This window comes from Lepidochelys olivacea (genome assembly GCF_965140295.1).
Source record: "Lepidochelys olivacea isolate rLepOli2 genome assembly, chromosome: 11".
NCBI classification, from domain to species: Eukaryota; Metazoa; Chordata; order Testudines; family Cheloniidae; genus Lepidochelys; species Lepidochelys olivacea.
In genome coordinates, this window is record NC_140421.1 from 23,074,145 (window position 1) to 23,096,339 (window position 22,195).

Below are 22,195 nucleotides of genomic sequence, written 5' to 3' on the forward strand. Positions count from 1 at the left end.
AAAGTGACTCTAAAATGCTGCTTTTCTGATTTAGTAGCATTTTGCACACTGGTAAATGACCATACGAGGTACAAGACTTTGGAAAAATCAAACTCTTTAATTTTTTCATGCTGTTTTGTTTACTTTTTAAAGAAAACAGGTATATTGAAACAGTAGTTCTGTATCTTTCTGATATACAGTATGACACAACACAGTTTAGAACAGTTATACTGCTGAGGAGAAGTCAATGGTCAGTAAAATGCTTGACCTTAGTGGCTTTATATATACAATGAAGCTTGCCAGACTCAAGCTTTGATGAACTCTCAGTGCAGGAGTCCAGATTCATGGGCCCGCCATCCACTCTTTCTCTAATCCTAGACATTTTAAGGCATTGTAGGTGCTGACTGATACCTTGAACTGAGGTCCGAAGCAAATAGGTAACCAATGCAGAGCATAGCACGTTGGTGAGATATGCTTATTGTGGCTTGCCCAACTCAAAAGTTTGCTTGCCCCAGATGAAGCTGCTTTTTGCTTTTCAAAGATTACCAGAAGGGAAGTTCATTTCACTAATCTGCCTTTAAGATTATGAAGGTTTTGATTACCATTGTGAGGTCTTTATTAGGGAAAAACAGTCACAGAGTGGGCCAGCTATCGGTCAGCAAAAGATACTTCATCTCATTGCTGTCACCTGGATTTTAAGTGTGGCAATAGATCAAATATGAGTGTAACTCCAAGCGGAGGTTGGACATACACCTCTAATAGAAATCCTGCTGCTAGACCAAGTACAATCCATGAGATATTTCTCCATCTCTATTCTTCACTGTTATTTGAGCTAATTCTGTGCCATTCTGTTCTCATTCATGTTCCCTCTCTTAAAGAGTGGAAAAACAAGGAGAAAACAGTATCAAGATGCTGTTTTGAAGCCTCCATTGGACACGAGAGAGAGACATCAACACACTTGTAAATAACCAGTTTGCCATGCAAGTTTTGTCCCTTCCCACAAATATGTATCTCCACTTCTTGTGACTTTGCTGGCAATGCAATAGCAATGTACTGAAATGTGTCCGAAGTACTGCATTTATACACCACAGAATTTTCTAACAGCAACAGATGTTTCTTTTTTTTATTACTTGTAAGTTGGTTGACTTTTCTATCATTGCAGTGTAAGGACAATCAAATCAGTGGCAATTTCCAGTCTGTTTAGATGCTTCAGAAGTTTCAAACAGAATAATTCCATTTCTTCTTTTCTTTATCTACTATATTAAGGATATGTGCCTTTACTGTCAGTGTCATGCAGCAAGCAGAAAATTGGATGAGTCCAAACAGTTTATATGCATGGACTTCTTTTCTGGAATCAGTACCAACGGGGCCTATGCCCAAGTGTCAGCCAATTGAGGGGGCCTGGAAAAATGGGCACCCTCATGCCCCAGCCCTGCTCCTCCACACTGGCCGAGTGTTTCTTCTGGAGAGCAGGATTGGGGCTCAGGGGCTTGTCCCACTCTGCCCACTTGCCTGGTGCTCCCTCTGGGTGGTGGGGGGAAGACCCTGCACCCTGACCCTGCTCCCCGACAGGAGCACCAGACGGCCCCATTTCTCTGGCAGGAGCACCGGGGGAAGGGAGAAACTGCAGGTAGCAGGGGTAGGGAGGGGCCCCCACTTGTTCTGGCCCAGGGTCCCAAAACACTGTAATCCACCTCTGCCCACCAGAATTACACAGAATGTATTGTCTATTTTGAAACATATTCTTGTTTGCTTACCTGACTTAGCACAAATAGTGCACAAAGACAACATAAGTGGTTTGCAGTCATGCCTCTTGGCCTTCCAAATAACAAACAGGAGACAGTGGCCTCTTTAAAATGTAAGACAGAGACACAAAATAAAGGACACTAAATAGCTGGCAAATTGCTTGAAATAATTTGTGACTTTTTTTAAAGCATTTTTCTAAAATCTATTTCATTATTTAGCATTTAGGATGTCAATAATTTGCCATAAAAACAGTGAGGTAATTTTAATTTTGTGTAGGGTGTTAGTGTAGTACATCAGATGTGTAGTACCTCAGAAGTGTACAAATGTGAGTAGTGTAACTGTGATAGGGTCTACAGACATAATTTTTCCTCTTGGGGGTCATTACCCTTCAGGAGCACAGGGAAAACCTTCAGTTTCGGTTGATTTGGGCCCCCACTCTCTGGTCATCCTGGGAATGCCCTGGTTCACTGGCCATGGCCCCTGTATCTGTTGGCAAAAAGGGACAGTACAATTTTTGGTCCTTATACTACCAACTGTTCTGCCTTTCTGAGGCCAAAGAGAGAACTGGTATCCTCTGCAGCTTGTGTTATCATATGGGGAATCCCTAATATGAGGGAACAGGCCTGCAGGAGTTGGGCACGCCCCTGGCCATCATGCCTTCTGCCACTGAAATACCTCGCAAGTACCATGATCTTGCAGATGTATTTGACTAGGGAAATGTGGACACCCTTTCCCTGCACAACAAATACAACTGTCCAATTGACCTTCACCCAAGCGCTGAAATTCCCTTTGGCTAAATATATGCACTTTCCGAACCATAACTCCAGACCCTTCATGTCTATCTGCAAGAGAATCTGCAGAAGGGTTTATCTGGTCATGCACTTCAGCAGGGACCTGATCATCTTCACTAAAAAGAAGGATGCTTTCCTGAGGCCCTGCATTGACTACTGGTCCCTCAATCAGTTGATGGTTCAGAACCATTACCTGCTTCCCTTCATCAATTCCTAAACCAATTATGCACTGCCTGAATTTTTACAAATTTTTACCTCTGTAGGGCCTATAACTTTGTGCAGGTGTGAGAAGGAGATGAGTGGAATATGGCTTAACACACATGGTATGGACACTTGGAATACCTGGTCATGCCATTTGGTCTATGTAATGCTCCCGTGACCTTCTAGCACTTTATCATTGACATTTTCAGGGATCAGTTCATTGTTACCTATCTTGTTGACATTCTTATTTGTTCAAATGACCAAGCAAAGCATGACCAGCATGTACAGATGTCTTAGGCCTGACCTAGTAAAAAATTAGGTTAACCCAGCTATGTTGCTCATGGGTGTGAAAATCAACACCCCTGAGTGATGTAGTTAAGCTGACCTAACTCCTGGTGTAGACCATGCTAGGTTGAGGGAAGAGTTCTGTGAACCTGACCAGGAGACTCCATCCACGATCCTCAAAACATCTAATTTGATCTTGGGTTTCTCTGTCCATGACCTGCTTCCTCCCATACATTCCCTGCTGCTCAAGGATCCTTTTGCAGCTCAGATATACCAAGCCCTAGACAATACCAGTGCCCAAACTGCCTTGACCTTCTCCCTCTCTGACGGAATTCTGTATCAGAAGGCGCATTTCTACGTACCCAATGTCTGACTCAGGCTGCAAGTCCTATGAATCTGCCATGATGATTCTCTGGGAGTTCACGTTGGTCAATTGAAGACTCAGGCCCTGGTGTTGAAGAGTTTCTGGTGGCTGGCCCTGTGCATTTTGGTAACAAATTACATCTAGTCCTGTGACCTCTGCATCCAGATCAGAACCCCCATGTGTGAAACAGCTTTAATTTTCTTCAGTCCTTACCCACTCCACCTTGGCCTTGGGTCATTGTGTCTATGGACTTCATCTTGGAGCTACCACCTTCCCATGAGAACACTGCAATTCTAGAGATAGTTGATCACCTGACAAAGATGGTGCATTTATGCCATGTTGCAGCCTCCCCACGGCCTAGGAGTTCAGCCCACCTGTTCAAAGGCAATGTCTTTCATCTTCAATGTGTGCTCATAAGTATAGTACCAGGTGTCTCAGTTTGTTTACTGTTTTTGGCAGGAATTTCTGCACCTCTTGGGCATCGAACCTCACACCTAGACTTCTGACCACCCTAGTACAACAATCAAGCAAAAAGAGTCAATCAGGTCCTGCAGCGGTATTTATGCTGATTCCTAAATTACCACCAGGAAAATTGGCTGGTGCTCATTCCCCATGCAGAATGCTCCTACAATAAGACCATACATGCCACAAAGCAGTAGAACTCTTTCTTCACAAATTATGGGTTCCACTCTTGGTATCCCCTCGTCTCGCCAGTGTCCATCATTACTAACTGTTGTGACTGCACACATCCAACAAGTATGTCAAGAACTCAAGCACCAGTTAGAAGAGGCTAAGACAGCATACATATGCCATGCTAACTGATACCACCAACTCACACCCAATCTCAATTTTGGGGATAAGGTTGGGCTCTTTGGGTGGAAAAAAAACATTGGAAAGGGTGATCGTAAGATTGTGTTGGCCTGGTATCCACAAGGAATTGTGAGCCTGTTGTGCTTCATGCCCTGAATCTCAATGGATGAGCCTGAAGAAAATTCCTAAGTCCCTGCTAGATTCCCTCCCCGTGGTAGGGATGGATTTAATAGACTTGCTTGAAAAAAACATAGCACAGAACCAATATCTCTTAGTTATTATGTACTATGCCACATGCTACCACAAGGGGATACCCCTTTGCTCCACAAAAGCTGCAGTCATCACCACCAAATTGATGAGAATATTTACCCAGGTAGGGATCCCTAAAGAGATAATCACCAACCAGCAAACAAATTTTATGTCACAGCTAATGAAGGAGATGTGCAACTTGCTAAAGGTGAAAGATCTAACGTCCGTCTGTCACCCACAAACTGATGGGTTGGTTTGGGAGACAACCCCAGGGACTGTTAGATCTGATTCATGAAACTTGGGAGGGACAGGAGTTAAGATCCACCAGCAGTGATGGTGGATTAGCTTCTAGGCCAACGGGGCCTGTGCCCCGGGGCCCAGCCAATTGGGGGGCCCTGGAAAAATGGGAACCCTCATGCCCCGACCCCGCTCCTCCACACTGGCCCAGTGTTCCTTCAGGCGAGCAGGATCGGGGCTCAGGGGCTTGCCCCACTCTGCCCACTTGCCCGGTGCTCCCGCAGGGTAGTGGGGGAAGCCCCCACACCCTGACCCTGCTCCCCGACAGGAGCACCAGACGGCCCCATTTCTCCAGCAGGAGCACTGGGGGAAGGGAGAGACTGCAGGTAGCAGGGATAGGGCGGGGCCCCCACTTGCTCTGGCCCCATGTCCCAAAACACTGTAATCCACCTCTGCCCACCAGCACAGTACAGTATATATTACTACTAAAAGAAAATCTAAAGTCCATGGGAACATTTGCAAAAGAGAACTTACTGAAGGTACAACAAGACCAAGCAACAAGGTGCCTGTGTCTGAGGACTCCAATGGGGAACCAAGTGTTACTCGTGCTACCTACATCTGAATCCAAGCTGTTAACATGTTGGAAAGGGGCCCTTTGAACTAGTGAGATGGGTTGACATGGTAGATTATGAAGCTTGCCAACCCAAGAAGAGAAGGGCCACCTAAATATATCATGTCAACCTACGGAAAGCATGGAAAGACTGCATCACTCCATTCCCTCCTGAGCCCAAACCCAGCCCCTTTACTACAACAGCTCCCTATCTATAGACAATGTCAGCTGGGAAAAGACTTACAACCCAAACAGGAACAGAAGTTACACAGGCTCATCAGTGCATTCCCCTCTATGTTTTCAGTGACCCCAGGCCAGACTCACCTAGTGTTCCACTGTATAGAGACCGAACCTGGACAAAAAGTATGAGAAAGTGTGAGACCACAACCCAGAAAAATGAGAGACTGTGAAACAAGAGCTACATGTTAACCATGCGAGTCATCAAAGAGCCACACAGTGAGTGGCAGAGTCCAATAATACTTATGCCCAAACCAGCTGGCTCAACACAGTTCTGCACAGACTTTCAAAAAGTGTATGTAGTGTCCAAATTCAATGCCAATCCTATGCCATGAGTCGATGAATTGCTGAAGAGGCTGGGGCTGCCAGGTACATATCCACCCTTGATCTGACCAAGGAATATTGGTAGATTCCCCCTCATCCCTGAATACAGACTGAAGATGGCCTTCTATACCCCTCCACCCCCCGGTAGCAGCAGAACCCCAAGGGAAACAATAGAATCACTCAGGCGTGATTGAGGCCCACTGCATACAACTTGGCTGAGGCTCCTTTGAACAACTAGGGCAACAGAAACTGTAGGCTCACTGCCTAACCGTGAGGCCAGCTGGTTATCTTACTGTCCCATTACAGTAGCAATCACTGTTATCCTGTGTGTATCAGTGTTCAAATTAGGTGAAAAACTAAGAAATATAATAGAAAAAGTAAAGGGAAAGACAAACATTTGTGCTTTTTCTAGTACTCCAGGCTTCCAGGTAGAGTAGGAAAAAAGGAAGGACACTTCCTAACAATGGTTTTCTGTGAAATCCCCCTTTCACTTGAAAGGAGACTTTAAATATAGCACTTATAAAAGTTGGTAACTATTTTTTCATATTGATATTATAATAATGCTTAGGGAGCTTGTAGCTGATTTTTTTTTAAATCTTGTACCATGGGCTAAGGTTGTTGCATCTTCCAGATGAGTGCTGGGTTCCTTTTAAGCAATACTGAGACATTCTTGCTAGTTTACAGGAAATGATTTGATAAAGAGGTGAATGTCAGCCAATAGGAAGCATTTGGAGGATTCCTCAATTTGCTGGTAGAAAGAGGAGGGAGAGTGTGTGGTAAAGCAGACAGACTTCTACATATCCTTATGTTCAGTGGTACCCAAATGTTTCATCCCATCTCTGTTTTTGATCACTAAAGATTGCTGGCAAGAGCAACATTAAATCAGGGGTTCATGAGTTCTGACTTTCTGTAGTGATAGGAGACAAAACTATCTGTGATCACTTGTAAGAACATGGTGTCTTTGAAAATTCTTCCACTGACAAAAACAGAATTCTTACTGTAAATGTTTTGCAATGTTTTTCCTCTTATGCCATGCAGTCAACCACCTGACTGGTGAAAATACAAGTAAAGATACTTGAGGGTATTAACACTGATCTGTTCTTCTTACTAAAAAAGTGGAGCTAAGCTTTGACTTCAAAACAAAGCAATTTCCACACTTTTACATGTGACAGTTCTATTAGAACAACATTTGAATTCTTTGGTTTTGGTCAATGGACATTCATATAGACTTTCTTGGCTTGTGTATAAGCTAAATATAATTTGATTCTGGAGCCATCAGTTTTTTGGCACTGCTCCAGTGAAATTTGGAGTCAGCAGACTGACAACATGTCCAGACTAGAACAGATCAAGTAATAACACGTCTGATTCAGCTGAACATGCTCAAAGACAAGCGGGATGTCTGCACCACGGTAGCGCTTCAGTGTAGTCACTACCTATGCCAATGGGATGGGTTCTCCCATCAGTATTTGTAATCCACATCCCCTAGAGGTGGTAGTAAGATCAATGTAAGAATTCTTCCATCGACCTAATGCTGTTTACACTGGGGGGTTAGAATGAACAGCTAATTTGCTCAGGGTTGTGGATTTTTCACACCCCTGAACGATGTAGCTATGCTGATATAAGTGTGACCAGGTGCCTGGGATGGACCACATTGAGAATGTCACACTCAAGGTAGACTGCAAGAAATAGGGCAGACATTCCCCCAAATGGGTGGTTTATTACATAATTAGATTAATCAAGTCAGTAACAAAAGAGCTTCTGCAGTAACAAACGGGTTAACCAGAAGCTAAACACAGTCCCCTTTTGGAATTCTAAAACTTGCCTCCCATCCAGGCAACCAAGTCTAATACAGTGAGAGGTTATTGAAAACCCATTTGACCATATATGAGGTTCTTACTGATCCCAAAGGATGAGACACCCCAGATCGATATGTATCTCAAATCTTACCCAAATATCACACTGTCAACCAATCCTTAGTAAACAAACTAAAGATTTATTAATAAAATAAAGTTATAAATGGTTAACAGATCATATACATACAAATGATTGCAAAGTCCTTATATCAGGTTTGTAGCGGTGAAAGAATAGACTGCTGGCTTGTAAAGTCTCTCTGCTAATTTCCAAAAGATTGGAAGTCTTCAATCCATAGTTCAAGATGCTCCTTTTAGTTGCAAATCCACAGTCCAGAGAATCAGAGCAGGAAAGAGGCAACATGGAGATGTTCCAGGTGTCTTTGTATATCCTCTGCCATGTACATGGAAATTAACTGTCACAAACAAAGCCCACAGCCCCTGTCTGTGGAAAGTTACTGGCCCAAGTCCAGGATCACATGAGAATATCACATGTCCCTACAGGTTTTGCTGAATCACAGGGGGTGGCCATTGGCTCCTTGCTTTCTGAGGCATCCTCAGGAATTGATATCTGGACAGGATAAGTTTCTTCAATGGCCCATAGTGAGAGTGGAGTGTCATTGATAGGCCATCAACACATAGCTGTCTAGCCCTAATGTAAATTCTATCTGATGTGTTGTATTCTGGGTTACACCCAGGTTTAGATACAACTGCATAGCCAATATTCATAATTCAGATAAGAAGATGATGCATGCAGATAAGAAGATGACGCATACAATGCATATAAACAGGATAATCATACTTAGCAAATCATAACTTTTCCATTGACACCTTACATGATATGCTTTGTACAAGATTTATGGTACTTGGATAACAGAGGTAATATCAATTATATAAATGGTCATCTTTAATCAAACTGCATGACAATAAGATCCCAGTGTAGGCCTAAGTTAGCCTTCCACTGCTTTCTGACTGCATCTAGAGTCCCAGTCCAGGATGCAGATCCAGCCATATATTTCTTATGTCTCTGTTCCATCTGCAAACAAGCATTTATAATCTTTGGAACTGGCGATTGGTGCATAGTGCAAAAATATTAACAAACACTAATTAGAATAAATACGTGAATATGCTATCATGATATTTGCAATCCATTTAATTATTTTTCCGTTTATTTATTTGTGTGTGTGTGTATGTGATATTTTGTTTTCAAGAATGCTGGCTGAAAGCAAGAGTCTTAGAATATTCATTTGAAAATATTCTCATTTTGAAATCACTGATTTCCTTCCTCCTGTTTTTTAAAAGTTCCAGTCATCTAGTCAGAGAACAGAAAAAAGTGCAATGTCCCTTTGGTGACTAATCTTGCACAACAAATAACAATTAGGTGAAAACATAGTTGTCGTGAATATTTGCAAATCAGCCCTGGGCTGAAATAAAGTGCATAAAGTGTTTGCTATTGAAATTATTTGACCAATATATTTGTAAAAATTAAAGTCTATGTGTGGATAATTCACAAACAGAAAAAGGTTTTATTTGCTACGTTAAAGTCATAAACTCCTACTATATGTTAATCTACTATAAACTAAAGTCTGTCTTTGAGAAGAAAATGATGTTTTATTGTTAATAGTATTGCTTTTTACTATAACATCCACAGTCAGGTTTCTTCTCAGCCCTAAAGAACATGGGAAAAAATCCCTTGTTATGTGTTGCCCTTGTAAAAGGACAACACACAGCTTCTTATTTGTAAGGGTTTATTTGGGTTTATTCTATTGCTGCAGGTTTTTGACTTTTCAAAGAAGGAGAAGCAATTTAAAATGCGAGCTCTATTGAATTAGCCTCTTTACTGGCCTTTTTTATTAGTGCCATTATTTTCTGTGGGACTGCTTTTTTTGCAGTGCAGTAAAATGGGCTACGTACCTTTGTTAAAAATCTTTTGACAGCCCCAATGCAGTTGGATAGCCAAGGTAGTGGTTTCAGCACAACCTGTCAATCTCTGAGAAGAGTCTTTGTTATCTCTCTGCATCTTCCTGTCTCTTCCTTTTTCAATAGCCCTTGTTATGTTTTTTTTTGGCACATAAATGTCCACAGGTGTGATTAAGCGTAGGGTAGCATGTGGTATCCATGCTGCAGTGCTATAACAGAGGAAGGACTTCCTAAAGGAAAAAAAATGATCACTTGCAGTATTTTTCAGGCTGCCCATCTAAGCCCATCATTGCCTGGCACCTACACACTAAGGGCAAGGATCCAGCGAACTTGTGAGTGGGCACCATGCCATCTGAACAGATGGGCATGGAAGTAGGCAGCCAGTAGACCATGTATGTGCATCAACTGTGGGTGTTGAGGGCAAGATTCCCAGTGGAGAATGTCCAAACAGCTGTCTGGCCTGAGCCAACATGCCTACGACCAAGGAAAAGTGCCATCCCTAAATCCTGCTGAGTTGGATTAACCTTCAAAAATAAAAATTGCTTCTGCAGTAGCATAAGGTGAGCTTTTGGCTTGTCTAACTCTGGGAGAATGAATTAGGCGGGCAAGATAAAGAGATACATTAATGAAGCATCTACTAGAAAGGCTTATGTTTGTAGGTCTTGGAGTATTAAGAATACTTCTTATATATATATATATGACTATATAGTTCTTGCAGCTCTATAGCATTTTGACATTATTATTAACTGTTCTTCTTCCAATAAGGCGATGCTTACAGAAATTACATTAACCCACTATTGTAATACATTCAATTTTTAGTGCAACTGTTATGTAATGGGTTTTTGTATATGTAGCTTTCAATTTTTAAGGACTCTGTCTGCCCATCTGCCTTGAGGCTACCATTTTGGAGAGCAACTTCAGTTCAAAATAGCTGATATAATGAATTAAACATAATGGTTTCTTTCATGTAGACCATACATTTCTTCTTTTTCTACTTTGTTGTTTTAATTAAAATAATAATAAATTGGATAGAAAGTATACAGTCGCTTTCTGTTTTTAACAATTCACGTGAGCTGCTGCTCTTATAGAAAAAAAACATCAAGAAATGCAGAGCTACACACGTGACAGGTGAAGGCACAATGTAAGAAACTACTGTTGAGGACTCTATTCCCTTGGTGCTCCTCCTGTTGCTTCCGGTTTCACTAAAGTACCATCCAACACAAAACACCTGCAATATTTAAGAACAGCATGGTATCTGCTCCTACTGATGTACTAACCAAAGGTATTAGGGATGTTATGAACAATAGAAAGGCAAGCTGAAGAGGGCTGACTTATGGATACATGTGTATTATTAATGTATTTTAACTTGTTTTCACTAGAGGAATGCTATTTATTGAAGTGTATAAAGATTACAGTATATAATACAGGGGGGAAATGGATATCAAAACATAAAAAGCCCCCCTTACCTCTCAAGTTACTTATTGGTTCACTGAAATGGTCAACTGTGCAACCAACCTGTATTATATTTAATGTAGATTTAGATCTTGACCTTTGGGTCCACTTGAGAGGCACAGGGTGAAGAAAATAGGGGGCAGAGGGAAATATGGCTGTACCATCTATGTGCTTCTTCAACCCCAGGGCTGACAGGAGCCAAAATAGCCTTGACATAAATTAGAGCAGCATTAGGGGTTCTCTACCTTACATGAACTGGTAACAGCCCTTGGGGACTGTGCCTTCTCCACCATGCATTATCTGGACACGGTTCCTAAACCAGAGGGGGTTAGAAAAGAGTGACTTAGAGCCTGCTTCATGAGATGGGGACTCCCTCAAGGCAGGGAAATTGTCACTTTCCCAACTGGGCCAGCTTTAACCTTTGCATTGCCAGAGAGGTGCAAAAGGATCATAGTTTGGGCTGGGATTTGATCCTTAGAATCAATGTATTGTAAATTCAAATAAATAACTAATGCCTGATATAGGAAGAAGAGGAGTTCTTGAAATAATTCTAAGAGACAAAAATATCAATTAGATAGTCCAGCAAGAACTTTGGGGAGAAATATGGCACAGTTTCAGTGAACCCCATGTTTTGGAATGGAACTCATAATTACTGCTCTTATTGTCATCCAATACACTTTAAGGATTGACCCAAATTTAAACTAGGATCTGAACATTTTTGTATTCTTACTCCTATTGACCAAAGCAGCTGAATAAATGTGGTTACATTAGGAGTAAATTGACTGTTAGGATGCTGATCCAGACTAAGCCCTGATCCTGTAGAGTACTCTCTTTTCTACTAAGTTTCCTTGATATAAAATATGTACCTTTATAAGCTTGAATATGAAGGAGACCCTCTCAGAGTGGAAAAGGTTTATAGGACTCTGATTTATAAGTGATCAAGAGGCCAAGGGAAACAAAATCATTATCATTACTCTCTCACACTCAAGAGATCTGAACTGAATATAGAGGGCAGGGTGCTCGAAGGAAACATGCAGAGGGAATGTAACACAAACCTATTTTTTTCTTGAATGTACAGATTCTGGTGACAATATGTAATATACTCAAATGTGTCAGGACTGTGAAATGGTTTCCTTATTAAGTGATGTACCGACAGATTCTGGTTCCTAGCAGGCCCACAAAAGTTCCCTCCAGGAAAATCCCTGTTCCTTTGCAGAGAGGTCTTAGTCACTTCCATAGCACTGTCCCTCTACCTCCTATGGATCCTGTGCAGCCTCTGTTCGTGGGAGAGGGGAAGGCTAGGAACAGCATGGGGAGACGTGAGGGCAAGATTCAGATGACATATATCATTCCTCCCTCTTCCCATGAAGCCACGTGGAAAAGGCAGGACGAAAAGTTAATCGAGCCTTATGTTGCATTATGATTTCCATCACCCTCTCTACCTGGGGGAATTCCCCTCTCCACTTTACAGGGAGTCCCTAGAGCAGCAATTGCTGGGGATAATCCTGACAGGGTGGCTCCAGTGGAGTTCTCTTGGAGTTATGCTATGAGGAAATCTGGGAATGCTACAAGGGCTGTGGAGCTGGTGCCGAAGTTATCAGATCCTGGGGACTTGCTGATTCTGGGGAAAGTGCAGGAGCCATCTCTTAATAGTGTGGGTCATCCTCACTGGATGGAATGATTAGGGATGGAATTCTGGTGAAATATTCCAGATGAGTAGGAGGGGGCAGAAAATGCCATAAAGGATCCCTTCACAGAGGTGGTGGTTTGTTCCATAACCCCTAAGAATGGGTCTTAAACGTTAAACATATATTTTATTTGGAACCCAGTAGTAAATTTAGATGCTTCAGTGTTTAACATTTGTCCCTAGATGGTGCTATTAAGAAATTGATTGTAAATTATCGTACCTCTCTGTCTAGGAGCTGCCCATCTCTGTGGTATCTGAGTGACTGGAGATGAAATGAATCGGTATCATTGAATCGGTATTACCTGCCCTTCCTTTGTTGTATGAAGGGAGTAACAGAAGTTTATGTGGCTAGTTTTGTATTTGTACAGCAAATACAAGCTGCAGCTGTAAAGTTCAATCCTGCAATGCGCTGAAAATTCTGGCCCTGATCCAGCAAACCACTTAAGCACATGCCTGCACTTGGTAAGCTCTCTGTGCCTATCAGAGAGCTTACCAAGTGCAGTCCCAATTCAGGGTGTTTACAAGGGATTCTCCATTATGGAAGTTACAATTTGATTTTGATGTAGTAAAATAATAGACATAACCCCTGGAGAAGTCCCTTAAAAGGGAGGTCAAAACTTGGAGAGAGTGAAAATATCCTTGCAGAAAACTTAATAAAACATCCAAAAAAATCTCTTTCTTGGTGGCATGAGAAAAGCATTTTTGAGGAAATTTTTATAGTGGCAAATCATCTTAACTCTGTTAACCAAATCACAGTTGGGAAATCCTAGTGGTCTGCAGGCTGAGATTCTGGCAGTATGCTGCAAGGTAAGGTTGTTGGGTGAATAATTCACAGCGAATAATTTATTCAACAAATTTAATCTCTTTTTCTGTTTGAGAATTATCCACAAACCTCTTGCAATTATCTGGAATTTGCTTGTTCATAATTATTCAGCAGATAATTCCAGGTAATAATTCTTTGTAGATTGTGCTTGAGCAGTTTGTTAGGAGAAGTCCATATTTGAAATCCCAGCTGTCTTGGTTAGTTTTGGTTAGACACAAAGATCAGAGTATGCTTCTGTTCATTGCCAAAATGAGTCAGATTAGAATCAGATTTCTAGTGTGAATACGGAGTCCCAACGCCCCTTTTTAGGATCTGGGTCCTGCTGTGATAAAAGAATAACTAGCAACTAGTGCGTTTTGCTAGGATTGGTTTATCGGCACACAGAGTGAACCCCCAAAGCAAAGCATATTATTTTCAGAAAACATCTTGAGAGCAAATGGGAGCACAGAAGGAAATTAAATTAGAGATCAAGTAATTGTAAAAGTTCAGGTATTTTATTTACATTGAATTAATTATGATAAATAGTAGTTGTGAGGGAGTTATCAGTCCCTACTGGGGTAGCAGGCATATTTTACCGCATATTCTGTGTGTTTACAGAAAGTATGACACTGGTTCATTTCTTGGATGCTAGAATAACTCCAGCAGTAGAAGGATACCCTTTAGCTAACTGCGGGGAGGAGGGGAGAAGAAGTTGCTGAGGCTGAATTTAACAAAACCAGACTTGCCCACGGACTTGCAGGCGCTCACTGAGTAGAGTTTTAATGCTGCAGGTGACATTGTTGCTGACTGAAGAATGTTCATCAAATCAGAAAACTGCTGATAAGATAACTTTCCTTGAGATTCCTTTTAGAACTACTCTTATAAATCTCTGCCTTTCATAACACACTACGGGATGAGATAGAGGTGTTATGACAGATACTATTTATTAGGTTCAGCTTGACTTTATTAGGATAATGGGGTGCGTGGTATTGGGATGGTGAATTCCTAAATCATGCCCCTTATTGTGTACCTATAAAACAAGAATATCTTGGAACCAAATTAATGGAATGTAGCCTTCTCTAGGTGCATGTGCACAACTCTTATAATGTGTCCCTTACCGTTGTTAATAATCACCTAGATTTTCAGTATTTTACATAAAGCAAAATTGGGGATTTATTTGTAAATTTTGTTTCCAACGCAGCCCTCTGTCAATCAAGTGGTCCTGTTCAGAACAGATTCCTACTGACTATAAGTATGTTTGGGAAGCAGTGATGTAATGTGACCAGTAAACTGTTTTAATAGATGGGATATTTACAAAATATAAATATTTATGTTCTGAAAAGTTTTTAGACAAATCTCCACAGTATGCCTTTACTTCTGTTGGGAGTTTCTGTCAAGATGCTTTGATTCAGTTTATGGAGATCTGAATAAAAGAGTGGCACTATCCCCAAAGAAAATGCTCTCCAGGAATTACAATGAATAGAAAAAACTTTGTTTAAAGTTTTCTTTCATTTCATTTGAGAGCCAGATGTTTGGGGAGATTTCTAATGAAAGTGTTGGTTTGGCTTGATTCACTATAGAGATAGGCCACAGGTTCAAAGTCTAGATCTAGATTCAGTTTTGGGGGCTGAAGGAGGTTCTTGTCTGAATTACATTGGAATCCACCATTAGTACTTGACATGATTTCATATTTTCTACTTTTACAGAAACTTGGGTATCATTTCCACAAAACTACTAATTTATCTTTCAGAGTAGCAGCCGTGTTAGTCTGTATTCGCAAAAAGAAAAGGAGGACTTGTGGCACCTTAGAGACTAACCAATTTATTAGAGCATAAGCTTTCGTGAGCTACAGCTCACTTCCTCAGATGCATATCGTGGAAACTGCAGCAGGCTTTATATATACACAGAGAATATGAAACAATACCTATTCCCACCCCACTGTCCTGCTGGTAATAGCTTATCTAAAGTGATTTCCAGCACAAATCCAGGTTTTCTCACCCTCCACCCCCCCACACAAATTCACTCTATCATTTAATAACTAACAACTAAGAGTCCCTTTCTCTCTTAACACGCATGCAGCTTCCATTAATGTTTCTGGTGCTGAATGCACAATGAAGGTTTTAAATTAATATAATAATGGGACAAGGAAGTCATCTATATCTGGAACTGGCAATTGTTGTTTTGCTTTCTGGAAATCTTTTGAATGCAGTATCTTCTGTCAGTCTGTTTGCCTGTCTTCACTGCAGAGGATGTGTGGGAGATACCCACATCAGAGCTATACTTTTTGGGAGACAGATATGAAGTACTATCCCATATTGATGTATCAGTATAAGAGGTTTTAGAACAAATTGATAAATACAATAGTAATAAGTCAGCAGGACCAGATGGTATTCACCAAGTTCTGAAGGAACTCAAATATGAAATTGGCAAAACTACTAACTGTAATATGTAAACTGCTGCTGAAACAAGCCTCTGTACCAGATGACTGGAGGGTAGATAATGTAATGCCCATATTAAAAAACGGTTCTAGAGGTGATCCTGGCAGTTACAGGCCAGTGAGCCCAACTTCAAAACCGGACAAACACTTAAATAAACATGATTTGTTGGGGGAGAGTCAACATGGCTTTTGTAAAGGGAAGTCCTGTCTCACCAATATATTAGAATTCTTTGAGGGTGTCAACAAGCAAGTGAATAAGGATAATCTAGCCAATATAAAGAAAAGGAGTACTTGTGGCACCTTAGAAACGAACAAATTTATTTGAGCATAAGCTTTCATGAGCTAAAGCTCACTTCATCGGATGCATGAAGAAGGACTGAATGACCCATCCCAGCTGTGGATGTACTCCAGAGACTTGATTTGAACCTGCAGTTTATTCTATCACTGCTGCAAGCCTGAACCAAGAACTTTGCCATTACTGTATGTAATTGATTCCATTTAACCAATTCTAGCTCTCATCTATACTTCTTTCCTTTTATGAATAAACCTTTAGATTTTAGATTCTAAAGGATTGGCAACAACATGATTTGTGGGTGAGATCTGATTTGTATTTCAATGAAGTGAGCTGTAGCTCACGAAAGCTTATGCGCAAATAAATTTGTTAGTCTCTAAGGTGCCACAAGTACTCCTTTTCTTTTCGTGAATACAGACTAACACTGCTCCTACTCTGAAACCTAGCCAATATAGTGTACTGGGATTTTCAGAAAGCCTTTGACAAGATAATTCACTAAAGACCTTTAAGGAAACTAGGTAGTCATGGGATAACAGGAAAGATCCTTTGATGGATTAGTAACTGATTAAAAGACAGGAAACAAAGGCAGGAATAAATGGTCAGTTTTCATAACAGAGAGAGGTAAATAGCGGGGGTCTTCAGGTATTCTGGGACCTGTGCTGTTCAAAATATTCAACATAATGTCCTGGAAAAGGGAATGAATAGTGAAGTGGCAAAGTTTGTAGATGATACAAAATTACTCAAAATAGTTAAGTCCAAAATGGACTGCAAAGAGTCACAGAGGAATCTCACAAAATGGGGTGACTGAACAACAAAATGGCATATGAAATTCAACATTGATAAATGCAAAATAATGCATATTCGAAAAAATAATCCCAACCTCACATATGTAATGGTAGGTTCTCAATTAGTTATTACTACTCCAGAAAGAGATCTTGGAGTCACCATGGTTAGTTCTCTCAAAACTTCAGCTCATTGTGCAACAATAGTCAAAAAGGTTAACAGAATGTTAGGAACTATTAGGAAAGGGATAGAAAATTAGACTGAAAAATACAATGCCACTATATAAATCCATGGTATGCCCATACCTTGAGTGCAATTCTTGTTGCCCCACCTCAAAAAGGATAGATTGGAACTGGAAAAGTTTCAGAGAAGGGTAACAAAGAAGATCAAGGGTATGGAATGGCTTCCATACAAGGAGAGACTAAAAACATCAGTGCTCTTCGGCTTAGAAAAGAGTGGACTAAGCAGGGATATGATAGAGGTCTATAAAATCATGAATGGTGTGGAAAAAGTGAATAAGGAAGTATTATTTACTCCTTCACATAACACAAGAACCAGAGGTCACCGGATGAAATGAATAGGCAGTGTGTTAAATACAAACAAGAGAAAGTACTTTTGACACAATGTACAATTAGCCTGTGGAACTCATTGTCATGGGATGTTGTGAAGACCAAAAATATAACTGGGTTCAAAAAAGAACTGGATGAGTTCATGGAGGAGAGGGCCCTCAATGGCTATTAGCCAAGCTGGTCACGGACCCAACCTTATGCTTAGTGAGACCCTAAACTTCTGTCTGTCAGAAGCATGAAGGGGAATGATGGGGTGAATCACTCAAACTGCTCTGCTCTGTCCACTCCCCTTGAAGCTTTGGTATGAGCCACTGTTGGAGACAGGTGTGTAGATGGGCAATTGGTCTGACCCAGCAAGGCAGTTCTTATGTTCTTTCTCTCTCCTTCCCACATCCCATTCGCCACATGCCAATCACGGTTTGGGGGAAGAAATTGAAGGATGCTTCTCCCTTCTCTTTCTCTGTCCATTCATTCTGCCTTATTTCTGGCTGCTTCAAGGTATATCTGAATCAGTCTTGTCCATTCTCTTTAGCGTGTGTCAGGCAGCATGGAGAGCATTCCCTTTATCGCTGCTGTGGCCATTGTGCCCAAGTCCAGAGCAAAAGAAGCTCTCAGATCAGTACAGTGGATGTCCCAAGAGTGCTATGCAGGGCTACAAAAAGCCACATTTTAATTCTTCAGCCACCCACTGAATATTGCTTGGCTATAACGTAGACGTTCGGGAATAGTGGTGTATCATTTTATGTAATTTGGCCGAGAGAAAATATTATTTTAAAAACATCATTTAGCAATATGCCTTCTTATATGTAAAAGAATAATTAGGTGTGGAGAGAATTATATGATCTAGACCTGAATAGTTTAGTTATATGTCTTGTGCAGTATATAGTCTCCAGATTTGTAATGCTGAAGATAAAGAAAAAATGATAAATTGAATTCATTTATTTTGAATTTATACACAAGCCTCTGTTTGCATTAATATTAAGTTCAATCCAAAATCTAAATAGAAAGAACACAGTCTTAGAAGTTCTCTCAATAGCATCAGCAAATCATTCTTGTTTACCCTACATGCTAATAAAACAGGAACATGACACTCCTGAAAACAAGATTGCAAAATACAGAAAATGTGGTCTGACATATTTTTCTCCCCAAAGGAGGGACTGCCACTAACTAAAGTATTTCTTATGAAGGCTCGATTGCTTAAGATGCAGAATATTAAGAGAGAAAAACACTTTAGGACACAGCCATGTCACCAGCTGTTACTCACCCCTAATGAAATTGTTAAGTGATATTCTTTATAAATAGGTCAGAGAAACTTTTTGAATTGTGAAGAATGTTTATCTCTTTATCTGAAAGGTTTGTATTAAATTTATAACTGGTCATTCATTAAGCTCATTAGCTCTGACTAGGAGAGTAGAGATTTATCTAGGATATAGATTTCAGAGCTTAAAATGTTCGTGGTTACATATAAACATGAAGGCAAAGTGTGCCGGAAAATATGGGATCATAATGTGGTTAATTGTTTTTTAAGGGAGGCCCTACGGATTAATTAAGAACAGTTGGTAGATTCAGATATTTAAATGTAAACACAATACATTATGGCTTTTTGTTAACTGTGTTTTAGTAGGTAATAAGAGAATGGATTATGGGGAGTAAAATTCAGGCCAAATTTGATTTTTTTTTCTTGTTTTGGTTCCAACTCCCAACTGTAAATCACCCTCTTTTGTGTTTAAAACTCAATTAAAGCACAACCAACTTTTACAAAGAAACCTGGCATATCTTTGGGTAACCTGCCTGAGTTTCAGGTTTGTAGGAAAACCTGAATGCAAGTGAGTTTTGGGTTCATTGTGAAAGATTCATGTAGCTCTGATAATTTCCGAGGGTCACGTGTAATGCTTCTGTCAATTACAGTTTTGTACACTTTTCTCCTGGGAAAAAAGAGGGGACTGAAAGAAATTAAGGACCCAATCCGAGCATCAGAATCAGGACCAAAATATTTATGTAGCTTTCTAGTCATGGAAGGTTGAGGGATAGCCATTACAATTGCTGGGACATATTAGGTACATTAGGTTCTTTTCCCAGTTCTAGTCTATCTCCTGTTTCTCTCACTGACTTGTAATGTGGCCTTGGGCTCATCATTAACTTCTCTGTACTTCAATTTCTCTATCTGTTAAATGGGGATAATACTACCCATCTTTTAAAACTGCTTTGAGATCCTGTGAATGAAGTGTTCTACATAAGCTCAGAATGCATATTTATATGCCAGTTGATTTTAGCTTAATTTGCCAGAGTTGCATTACAAACATTAGGACTAAGAATGATCCTAAAGTCTGTTCATGCTCAGTGGGAACCAGGTTTTCAAAAACTTGATTTTTTATTTAATATATAAAATACACATATATACACACTGCACATGTCCTGTCAACAGATTGTTTCATTCTAGCCTTACATGTAAACCTTGTTTGACTTGGTACATTTATATCAAGCTGATTCTAAGTTGTAAATTAATATATTTTCAGATATCTCGTCATAGAAGGAATCATTCCCAACATAACTTATTACTCACAGACATCATTAGCCCAAAGGAACAAACGGTAAGCAATTGTATTACAGAATCTATGTGTTGCTTTGCTTATTTACTTTAAATGTTTTTAATGGAAATATAGTATGTGTTGTGTTAAAGATGAACACTTGATGCTCTGTATGCCTTAATATGTTAAGGGGGTACAAAGAAGCAAAAACGTGTGGAAAGTTTGTTACTCAATGGAAATTATAATGTTAGAAATGACGAAGCACTTTAGTTAATGATATACAATGTCAATTTGCCATTGACTTAGTAGAACTAGGCTGACATTTCAGCACTACTAATAGTTGGATGTTAATTAACTGATTATATTTCTTTTCCAAAAATTATTAGTTTGGATTAGCAGAATAAGCAAAATTAAGGGAACATACTAGGTGTGAATTTGTTTTTAGTAATGTTTGAGATTCAGTGAAGAGAAATATATATATTGAGAAGAGTGAAGCCCATTTTCTGCCTTTGCCCATGCTACTATGTTTTAACTTCCATTTTTGTACATAATTAGTTACCTGTAGAATTTTGCTGGAGAGAAACAGAGGCAAAGGAAAAGATTATATTTTTTAAAAGAACATTAATATAAAGATTCAAAATCATCCGAGTATCTTATTTTTATGCTAATTCTTTCAGGGTATTTTGGATTATTCGCTCAACCTTTCCTCAGCTGGAAAGGTGCAGGAAGGTCAACAACTCAAAAACAAATGATGGATATTCATTGAGGCAGAAAGAAAAGAGAGTACTATAAGGACATTTCATGATTTTGTAACCCCATGTCATCCATCAGATGAAGGGCTGAAAGAATAAACTGAATTTGTCCTAGAAGGATTTCTGTGAAATCTCATAAGACAAGAAAAGGGACATTAGCAGATGTACTATGCAATGCGTGTGCATATATTGCTTTATAGTGTATATGTACATATAAAGATAGAGTGGTACCTTTAAAACCTTTTCAATTGCCTTGGTAACTGAAGAATGTTACTGCAGTATTCCCTTGGTATTCCCTGTGCTAATTATGGGGAATATCAATGAATGCTATGATAACATCAAATTATCAAAGACAGCTGTAACATTTTTAAAGGCAATCATTGTACTTATTAAATCAGAATAATATATAAGCAACTACCATATATAGAAACAAGGAGCCTTCTGAATATTACCTGGAGGATTTCTAGAGCCAGGATAAACCATGAGATTTGAATACTAGTTCTTGTGTTTTTGAAATATCTAAGTTAGAACTAGACATCTAAGTTAAAACAAGAGATGGGTTTCAGCTGTGCAGTTTGGATTTGAATTCCCTAGATCCCTCAGTTTGGGTGGTGTATTCATTTGCTGTTCCCGTTCAGGATTGTTAGAGAGAGAGGTCTGAGCAGCAACTTTCTAATCTGGAAATGAATCTTGTTCTTCAATCCTCCAAATTTCAGAATAAGGATTGTTCAAACTGAGTATTGAAATTCAACGTTGCTTCTATTTCTGTTTGAATATAATACCAGTCTAGATATAGTGATGGGCAAACCTTGAAATGATCAAAATTTGGGTCTGGTTTGGAGAAGCGATCAACAACTTGTTAATTAGTAAAAGCTTCTCCCAACTGCCATTTCCAGGTGGACGGAAATATTCGGAGAATAACCTTCTTATCTGACATTTAGCACTTCTGGCCCTGACAACACACTAGAAGTGTAAAGCAACAAAAATTGAAGGATGAGAAGGGATGGAAAATGATCTAAGGGTTTGTTACAAGTATGATTGAAAAGTAGGAGGATACTGGGGGTCAGTTCTTACTTTATCTAAAATTATTCCTCCTTCTCTAGCTAGATGGAACAATGATGTGATTCTGGCGAACAATACCTGTGGTCCTAAATGTTTTTTTTCTCTACACTCCATATTGACACCCAGGGATTTGCATGGAACATCCAACAAGGGATGTGGTAAATTTATAAATCAATATTGGATGTTTTTCTAAAAGATATACACTAGGAATTATTTTGGGGAAGTTCT

General features: G+C 39.9%; 1 protein-coding gene across 1 annotated transcript in view; it reads left to right on the forward strand.

Moving 5' to 3' along the window:
• The window catches only part of ARHGAP15 (Rho GTPase activating protein 15), a 467,991-nt gene that overhangs the window by 48,099 nt on the left and 397,697 nt on the right, over positions 1-22,195 (forward strand). Inside the window, exon 3 of the mRNA XM_084643055.1 lies at positions 20,142-20,216. Within this exon, the coding sequence (XP_084499181.1) occupies positions 20,142-20,216 (75 nt within the window). The remainder of the gene's footprint in view (positions 1-20,141; positions 20,217-22,195) is intronic.